The sequence below is a fragment of the Rosa chinensis genome, chromosome 5, assembly GCF_002994745.2.
Source record: "Rosa chinensis cultivar Old Blush chromosome 5, RchiOBHm-V2, whole genome shotgun sequence".
In the NCBI taxonomy this organism is placed as follows: Eukaryota; Viridiplantae; Streptophyta; class Magnoliopsida; order Rosales; family Rosaceae; genus Rosa; species Rosa chinensis.
The window spans coordinates 5,037,175-5,047,192 of NC_037092.1; the positions used below are offsets into that span (position 1 = coordinate 5,037,175).

At 38.9% G+C, this 10,018-nt stretch overlaps 1 protein-coding gene across 8 annotated transcripts; it reads left to right on the forward strand.

Moving 5' to 3' along the window:
* Positions 1-864: 864 nt before the first annotated feature.
* Positions 865-9,765, forward strand: LOC112166351. 8 transcript variants are annotated; one of them, XM_040507089.1, is made up of 9 exons: positions 1,937-3,230; positions 3,322-3,379; positions 3,760-3,819; positions 3,910-3,959; positions 4,454-4,549; positions 4,835-4,880; positions 5,767-6,855; positions 7,167-7,468; positions 8,546-9,765. In XM_040507089.1, the coding sequence occupies exon 9, from the start codon at positions 8,549-8,551 to the stop codon at positions 9,596-9,598; it is 1,050 nt and encodes a 349-aa protein (XP_040363023.1). In that variant the 5' UTR covers positions 1,937-3,230; positions 3,322-3,379; positions 3,760-3,819; positions 3,910-3,959; positions 4,454-4,549; positions 4,835-4,880; positions 5,767-6,855; positions 7,167-7,468; positions 8,546-8,548; the 3' UTR covers positions 9,599-9,765. The 8 variants fall into 8 exon arrangements, with proteins under 8 accessions (XP_040363021.1, XP_040363024.1, XP_040363023.1 ...); XM_040507085.1 differs by lacking the exon at positions 3,910-3,959 and having other exon boundaries at positions 1,941-3,230; positions 5,767-5,868; positions 6,728-6,855; XM_040507086.1 differs by lacking the exon at positions 3,910-3,959 and having other exon boundaries at positions 1,942-3,230; positions 5,767-5,868; positions 6,728-6,855; positions 7,328-7,468.
* Positions 9,766-10,018: the final 253 nt, after the last annotated feature.

Sequence of the window (10,018 nt, forward strand, 5' to 3'; positions counted from 1 at the left end):
GGCTCATGTACACTTCCTCGGCTAACTCTCCATGAAGAAATGCATTCTTGACATCAAACTGTCGGAGTTGCCAGTTCAAACTAGCAGCAAACGATAGCAAAACCCGAATAGTGTTCATCTTGGCAACAGGAGCAAATGTTTCATCATAGTCAATAGGACTAAATACTGTTTAATCCTTGAGCTTTTGGCCATAAAACACTTCAGTCCCTGACCTTCTAATTTCACAAGTTTAGTCCCTGTACTTCAAAATTTCAGACCAATAGGTTCTTGTCGTCTAAAAGTCAAGGCGAAATGTCTATTATGCCCTCAGTTCTTTTTTTTTTTTAAATTAATTAATTATTTAATTTTTTTTGGAAAAGGAATTTTTTTCCCTTTCTTTCTTTCTGTTTAAAAAAAAGAATAAATAAATAAAAGAGAAATGAATAAATTTATTAAAAAAAAAAAACTAAGGGCATAATAGACATTTTGTCGTGACTTTTAGACGGCAATGACATATTGATTTGAAATTTTGATTGGGTTAAAAACCGAGAACCAAACTTACCCTCAAGAAATGGGGAACCCTGAATTCGAAAACCCAAAAACAAAATGCAGAGAGGGAGAGAAAGGTAGAGACTTTGTTGAGGTTTTAATGTTTTATAGAGAAAGAACTAGAAAAAAGAGGACAAGGTGGGTTTTGGGAGTAAATTTTCAGCTTGGGAGAGTTAAAAACATGTGTATGGTAACTTAAGTAGCACCGATACGGGTACGAGTATCCAGATACGATACGGTGCGATACGTGAAAACGTCAAATCTTAAATGTAATAGGATACGGGTACGTAAATTAAATATATTTTTAATAAATATATATATAAAATTAGGAAAAAAAAAAAATCTGCCGCATAGTCCATATCACAAACCATTAACTTATTAACTCATAGCACAATTCACAAAGATACAAAGCATCTGCCGCAAAGTCCATATCATCAAACCATTACTCCATCAGATGCACAACGACACAAGCCATCAGACTATCAGAGTGATGAAAGTGAATCAAACCCACAAACCATCACAACTTCACAAGCCATAACCATATCACAAACCATCAATAGCACAAACCATCAGAGTGATCAGACGCACAAACCATCACAAGCCATCTCGAATGAATTCAATCAAGAAGAAGCGAAAGAAGAAACTCCAGCTGGTTTCCTTTTGGCAGACGTCTGTAGGATACGTTTTGATTGATTCAGCTTTGATTGTGTCTCGAAGAGAAGACGCGAAGAGTGCGGCTGTTTTGTCTCAATCAGGTTTCGATCTGGTTTTTTTTTTTTTTTTTCTTTCTTTCTTTCTTAAGGAGAAAATGCCTGATATAACCCCGCGTATCCTATTTATTTACTGATTTACGTATCCAATGCAGATACGACCGTATCCGTGGCGTATCAAAATTAGGATCCGTTGGATACGCGTATCCGGGCCGTATCCGTGCAACCTATTTGGTAACTATACTTTTTATTTATATCAGTTCCAAAATTTCACAACAAGATCGAGGCAATCCAGCCCGCCAAACAAAATTGCTCATTACAACGAGCCCAGCAAACAAAACTGATCAATTCTTCAGTCTATTACATCAATTATTCAATCGATTCTTCAGTCTATTTACATTAATTTTTCATTTTATTACATCAATCCTCGAAGCCTACAGTAAGTGTTGAAGGCCAACCCTCTGCGGTGGCTGTGGCTTCGCTGTGTCTCCTCTGCCGAAGACGGCTCTGGCCGGTTGGACGATGCCCCTGCCCACGAACAACGGCTCCGCCCCTGCCCACGACGGCTCCGCCCTGGCCGATGGCTCTGCCCACGACGTCTCCGCCATTTCCGATGGCTCTGCCCACGACGGCTCCGCTATGTCCGATGGCACTCCCAACTCTAAAGACTCCTCTGGCCACGACGGCTCCGCCCTCTCTGACGGCGATCGCGGCGTGTCTCCCAATTAGAAGCAGAGTGGCGAGCAAGGTAACCGAACCACTAAGGACCCATGAAGCAGTTGTACGGAGGCAGGCAACAACAACACCACCCAGAATCGAAACCAGAGCGGCTACTCTGGCGGCTGTCAATCCCTTCATCTCTCTGGTTCCTCCGCATCACCACCACCGTCACTGCTTCCGCCGCCGCCTCACCCCCAACCACCTCACCGCTTCCTCCGCCTCCGCCTCCGCCTCCAACTACCACAGCACCTCCTTCGCCACACATTCTGGGTTCCAATTTCGGGACGTGTAGCACTAAGGTCTGCTCCCCTCAGTACCCATTCACAGAATCTTGGTCCAAATACCCATGGTCCAAATACGCTATGCCACTAATTCTTGTAGGATGTATGGTTGTACTCTACAAGTGGTTTCCCGGTACATTCCGGTTTCTGGCCTGTTTTGAGCTATTCAGCATATTCGACGGTCATGGTGGCGCTGCTGATACCGGAGGAGGGGCGGCAACCGTTTGGGGACTGACAGCCGCCGGAGTAGCCGCTCTGGTTTCGATTCTGGGTGGTGTTGTTGTTGCCTGCCTCTGCACAACTGCTTCATGGGTCCTTAGTGGTTCGGTTACCTTGCTTGCCACTCTGCTTCTAATTGGGAGACACGCCGCGATCGCTGTCAGAGCGAGCGGAGCCGTCGTGGCCAGAGGAGTCTTTGGAGTTGGCAGTGCCATCGGATATGTTGTCGTGGGCAGAGCCATCGGACAGGGCGGAGCCTTCGTGGGCAGAGCCATCGGACAGGGCGGAGCTGTCGTGAGAAGGGGCGGAGCCGTCGTGTGCAGAGCCATCGTCCGACCGGCCAGAGCCGTCTTCGGCAGAGGCGACACAGCGAAGCCACAGCCACCGCAGAGGGTTGGCCTTCAACACTTACTATAGGTTTCGAGGATTGATGTAATAGATTGAAGAATTGATGTAAATAGACTGAAGAATATTGAAGAATTGATGTAATAGACTGAAGAATTGATCAGTTTTGTTTGCTGGGCTCGTTGTAATGAGCAATTTTGTTTGGCGGGTTGGATTGCATCGATCTTGTTGTGAAATTTTGGAACTGATATAAATAAAAAGCATAGTTACCATACATGTGTTTTTAACTCTCCCAAGCTGAAAATTTACTCCCAAAACCCACCCTGTCCTCTTCTTTCTCTATAAAACATTAAAACCTCAACAAAGTCTCTCCCTCTCTGCATTTTGTTTCTGGGTTTTCGAATTCAGGGTTCCCCATTTCTTGAGGGTAAGTTTGGTTCTCGGTTTTTAACCCAATTTTGTGTTTTGTATGTTTGAAATTTTGGTCTCTGAGATTGAGTTTGTGGTGGGTTTTGTAGGTTGAGGCTGAGGAGCGGCCTGAGATATCTGCTGCGCTGTTTTTTTGGCTTTGCCAAGGTATATGCTTGTTGGGTATTGAAGTGTTTTCCTAGTGATTAGCAGTGTTTGATGTGTGGGTGTATCTATTTAGCTTTCGAATCCAATTGTAAAGTTTTTAATCTACTGTAAAGTTTTATCTAGATTGTAGCCACTGCATTATTCTCTCTAACAAATAGAAACGTAAAACAAACCATGATTAAAAGGAGGAGCTTTGATGTTGTTAAATGAATACTACATATATAAAAGGTCTTATTGAACATTTGAATTTGAATCTATCGTCATCTATTTATGTGTTTCCTATGGCATCAGATATATGCTGCATGGTCTGTTTGATTTTGCATTTAATCTTATAAATATTATTTTTATGTCCAATTTTTTCTGATTCATTTTTCTTTCAGGTGTTGCTTATTGCTGCTGGAAGTTTCTGTGTTGGTGGTCCTAGTTTTATTTGCAGTTAGGTTATCTCCTTTTCCTTCTACTCTTTGACAGCTATTCCTAACTTCCTTTTTCGATTGATATTATATATCCTAACTGTTTTTCTTTATCAGCTCGATTCTTGGCTCATCCAAACAGTTCCTAAATTTTCTGCGCTATGGAGGTTTCTAATCCCCTTCAGGATATTCTTTAGGAAACTCTTTTGGTGCTTTGTTTTTAAATTTGTCGTGGGTATTGTTTCATTTTGAATCAGAGAATTAGGTAGATCGTTATGTTTATTGCTCTGAGCAGTCTTTCACTGGCTATAGATTATTGATAGCTAATACTGTAGACCTTATAGGACATAAGTTAACATAATGTCTTATCTCTCAATGCTTTGGCCCTGCATTTTTATTGGAATTGTTATAACATTTGATCATAACTATGAAATTGTGAACCCTAGAAATAAAAGGAATGGAACAGTGAATTAACTACTCATGTCTACCAGCTTTCTGGCATCTTCCTGCTTAATATTACAATAGACAACATATATATTTTCATAAAATATTGGAAGGATCTTAATAATAGTTGTTCAAATAACCATTTGAGATTTGTTTAGTTCTCTTTACTATCAAAGAGGTGCTCATCAGTTTTTGGTTTTCATTGTGGTAATTTCAGTGTTCTGCATCTGTTTGGATTTTCAACAGACAAAAAGATCAGTTAAGAGTACTGGTCTGATTTCTAAGGTCTGGATTACTGCCTTTTGCATTCTTGGTAAGTATTACTATTTACTCCAACTAACTTTGTGCACCTTTATCAGTTTACCATATAAATCTGACCATCATTATCTCCATTTTATTCTTGATCCCTAAATGGCAATAAAAATTACTTACTAACATATATTTAAGATGCTGGAGGGAGAATACAAACTACATGAACAAACATTCTATAGAGCTCAGTATTTCACCACCCACAAACTATTTTATACCGAGTATTGCTTCTTGCTTTTCTGGTTTGTTACCATTTTACTGAGACCTGTCTTCATTTATTTGTGTGCAGCTGCTTTGTATATGTAATTATGCGGAGGGAGTCTTCAACATCAGTGGTAACTCATTTCATATTTGCTATTCTTATTTATGTTTGTGCTCATTTTATGATGTTGTAAGAGATCGTTGGCTCTGTTTTAATGACCTATAATGATGTTTGTTCAGAAGTTGTTTACTTCACAGCATATTGCATTCTTTTGCTTTGAAACTTTTTGTGCTGTTTAGAGTGTCCACTTTTGTACTGCATGTACCCTTTACTGTAGCTTTATTATGAAAGAACATGAATACATGATAAGCCAATTTTTATTTTTTTCTAGACACTAACAATGTCTTCAATGTCTCTGTCTCTGTGATTTTATGGTTTTGATTCTACATCTGTGTGCTGCCTTGATTGGCTTTCTTTCTTCAATAATGAAGAGGGGAACATGAGAGCCGTGTTAATTACTCTGAATCTTTTTGTTTGTATATAGTCTGTATGTTATGTGCCGCTCGCATTCATAACTGTGTAGGTACAGAAGTTGTGAAATCTGTTTCTAGGGTTAATGAACCTCTAGATTTTTAGCTATTGATATCTATAACTAGACTCCTGGAGTCAGAAAATCACTGGGTTTTGGGTTTTTTTTTTTTGGTTATAGTTCACTGGACTTCTTAGTTTCTTTCGGTTTTGTGTATTTTTTATTTGCATTGGTCAAAGTATGATGTTCATTTGAAAATCAGAACTCCAATTTACAGTCAGCTATGCTTATTTGTGTGACTGTATACATTTGATTGTATGTAACGTGTGTATGAAAATAAGAAATTTTTGGTGCACTGGAAATTAATCATTCTTAACTCACCTGATTGTGAAGTTGATAACTGTTTGTGTGAAATGTGAATTATAGCCATCTTCCTGATATTTATGATTTTTTTTTTTTGTTGGACGATTTCATATTAATCTGCCTACAGAATCAGCTTTGTTGTTAAAGCTGGATAGCTGGAGGATCCTGAACCAAAGTAGAAGAAGACTAACTGCATAGTTCTCTTTTACCAGTCTTGCTGAATTGTTCAGTGAGTTACTTTCATTCTCTTGCAATTGCTTACATTTGTTCTTTCCATACAAGAAGGAAATTATACCTCTAAGCTGAACAAACATTTGAATGATTAAGGAAATGAACTGGAAGCTGAGATTTTCTGCTTCTTTGCTTGAAATTATGTTCCAGCCAACCATTTAATAGGTTCAGAAATTTCAAAAATTTCAACATTTTCTTTGTTCGTTTAATTAAGAAATCTGTACTTATAGCATTGTGGTTGGTGGGAATGTGGGTTGTTTAGCTGTGGTCTTCATGGGGTGAGATTGGTGCCATGGGTATGTTTTAAAGAGAGCTGCAAGAATTGTACTGGTTGGGTGTTGAGCTTCATTTTTGTTAATATTCTGAATCTAAACTACATCAAACTCTTAATCCTATGTACTTCAATCAAATACTGGAATCACTAGGTCATTCGTCTGTATGAACCGCTTAACCATAGTTCACTCTCGAATTCACAAGCATTGTATATATTGTCATACAAATGGAAGCTTAATACAAATGAAGCAGTTGCTTATGTCTGTTTTGTTTTTGCTCCGACATATGCATGACTATCAATGATACACAGGCTGAAAAGGTATCCACTTTTATTTCTTTGTTCATATCTCAGATAAACTGAACATTTAACAATAATCACGATACTCAGGCAGATTAGAAAAACCAAATATTTGAGTATGTAACCTTTTCTGAATAAGCTTTCGTTTGCTTCAAGTAGGGTTCTGTTTTGATTTATTTTATAGGCTACTGTAATCTGCTCCTTTTGAAAAAAAAAAAAAAAACAAAACAAAAGATTGTTTGTATCTCGGTTTGACAAACGAGTTCTATATTCTTACATTCCGCAGTCTCTGTGAGTCTCTATTCACAAGTCGTAGGAAGTCTTCAACAGAAAAGACTGCCTTATTCAGTCTCTCGTGAAATGACCCATCTTTTCCAATTTTTTCCAGTCTCCAAACCTCATCAGTTAGCACAGGTACGTGGGTAGTGTTTCTTGTATACTGTAAAGTAAAAAAAAAAATACAAAGCTTAACTTCGTTGTAAATAGTTATGGCTAATATCATGTAAATAGATGGAGAGTCATATTCTTTCACTATAGATTAGTGATTGATAGAATTGTGAATAGGAGTAATTGACGTTGCTATTAAACGTTGCCTATTTGTATACATTATGTACTCCTATATAAACCCCCTCATGGTGAGATGAATAGACACACTCTATCTCCATGCGTCCAAACTCTCTCTTTTTCTGAAACACTTTTGCTTTCATTTTATAACACGTTATCAGCACGAAGCTCTAACCCAAGCTCTAGCCAAGAAAAAAAACAACCCCCCCTGCTGCAGCCTGTTTGCACGCCCCGAAACCTCTTGATCTAGACCTCAGATCAAAATCTTTCCTTCATCAAAGTTGTTCATCTCTGCCTCTTCTATCTGTCCTTCAAATTTCAGCTCTATCGGAATTGTTTTGAGACCTGTACACCATTCGAAGTGGGAGCTGTTCAGAAGAGGCGAATAGCTCTTGGATTGGCTGAGAAGACAACCTTCTCAGTTCTGCACACATAAGCTGAAGATTCATCCATCCGTCGTCAAGTAATGTTTTCCAAAACCTAATTTTATATTCATTCTTCTTGCTTATTGTGCCTATTGATTGAATATGAAAAATCACCAAAATGCATGAACCTTAGCAAATCCTACATGATTTATTTACTTGGTATACGTATTTGTATATATTTGTTCATGTGTTTGGGATTGTTTGATTGGAAAAGAAGAGAGAAAAAATTTATGGACTGCAATATATATATCTGTAGTACTTGTTCGAAAAGAAAAAAAAAACAGATTATGCAGTTGCTGGGATTCGAACCCAGCTAAACTACATACCAACTCAACATGTTGTCCGCTATACCACTATGGAAAGTTAGTATGTATTAACATTATTTAGTATTAATTCTGCCAGAAGCAGATTTGAGACCAATTAATTGGTGATTGATTAATCCGTGTGTTGATTTTGATTGATTTCTATTCAAAGCAATTACTATAGTAATTTATGCTCATTACCACAATCACTTCATAATTTATTCCTTCTTATTTCATTATTCATTTTAATAACGTATATTGCGTTTATTACTCTAATGATTTTGTGGTGTTACTTGCTTATCTATTTGCTCATATTAATTATATGAATATTTTAGTGGCTTAAAAAAAAATATTTCCTTGCACTAGAATATATATGAATAGAATGCAGGTACTTAATGAATCAGAAGTTCACACATAAATATTGAACCAGAAGTTCACACGTATCGAACCCGTAGTTTCGATAACATTGAAAGGTTATGAATCTTTCCAAGTAGGCGCACCCAATTCGATGCGATGTCTAGGCAAGATACAATGAGGCTGTGTACTTAAGAGAGCCTCGCTCCACCCAAACCTCATACTCTTACCTAGTCGTATTTAATTGGAGTTACCAAAAGGGTTGAGAAATAACATTTCATGAATATCGAATCTGTAATTTCGATAATGTCATATAAGGAACTTGAAGTTTCATTCATTAATTCACCATACATGTTTAATCCTAATTTTCATACCATGTTATAGAACCTGAAGTTCTTATTGATTGCTTGTGGAAATTATTACCCATAGCACTAACAATTATCCTTTGAATCCTTGTAGAGAATGTCAAATCTCAACAAGCTTGACTTTGTTGCTTTGGAAGTTTCCGGAAGGAACTACCTCAAATGGACCCAGGATGTCAAGCTCCATTTGACTGCAAATAAGATGAGATCAACGATTAATGCTGACAACATCGCCCCTGAAGATATGAAGGCAAGAGCTATGATTTTCATCAGGAAACATATGGAGGAAGCACTCAAGGTGGAATATTTAGCTGAAGAGGACCCACGGTCCCTGTGGGTTGCTCTAGAAGAGCGATTCAACCATCAGAGGACTATCTACTTGCCAGAAGCAAGGCACGACTGGCAGAACATACGTTTCCAGGATTTCAAGACTGTAAATGAGTATAACTCTGAAATCTGCAGGATTCGGTCACTCCTAAAATTCTGTGGAGAAGAGCTCACAGAAGCTGATCTATTGGAGAAAACTTTCTCCACCTTCCCTCCTTCCTGTATGGTCCTGCAGCAACAATACAGGGAGAGAAACTTTGCTAGATTCTCAGAATTGGTCACCGTCCTGTTGCTCGCTGAAAAGAACAACGACCTACTTTTGAGGAATGATCAAGCAAGGCCCACCGGTACCAGAGCAGTTCCTTTGCCTAAAGCAAATGCTATTGCCCATCGCGAAAATAATCGCGCAAGGAGAAACCGGGGTCGTGGAAGGGGAAGGAGGCCTGAACGTCCGAGACATGGAAGGAGAAATGGGCCCAGAAATGCCCCATATGACCGTGACCACCAAGGTAATCGCCCAAGGGGTCGAGGAGGACGTGGACAAGGCCCACGTGGTGGAAACAGAAATGCCCAGGTCCAACAAGCTCAAATTAGAGAGAATGTTGGCCCGGCCCGTCACCCTCAGAATCAGCATAATCTATGTTATAGATGTGGAGGCACTGACCATTGGTCTCGCACCTGCCGTGCAACAAATGAAGAGATAGGAGAGTATCACGCCAGACGCGGAACTCGAGAGGCCAACCTTGTGGAAGGGTCAGTTCCTATGGATACCACCTTGGAGATTACTGATTTCCAAGCAGCTAATGGGTACATCGAGGATTGAAAACTAGAGAACATGGACATAGTAGGCACTTGTGCCATATCTATATTATTGTTATGAATAATAGTTTATATTTCCTTTGGATTATCTTTGGTGATTTTTGGGATATTGGTTTTATAATTTGGTTATGCTTGGATGTTTAATTCAATAAAGTTATTTATTTTCATACATGTGATCCATTGAATTAAATTTATGAATAGGCATGTCTTGTGGGGAAGTTTGTTGTCTGGCTGATAGTGCTACTACGCACACCATACTCCGAGATAGGAAGTATTTTGCAAACTTATTGCCTACTCATACCTCTGTGACAACTATATCAGGTCAATCCAACCTAATCGAGGGCCATGGCAAAGCCCATTTTATGTTGTCCAATGGTACTGAATTTACCATTAATGAGGCCTTATATTCTCCACGTTCCAGAAG

Coding starts and splice junctions, on each gene's coding strand:
- LOC112166351 (XM_040507087.1), top strand. CDS start 8,549: ATGTCAAATCTCAACAAGCTTGACTTTGTTGCTTTGGAAGTTTCCGGA.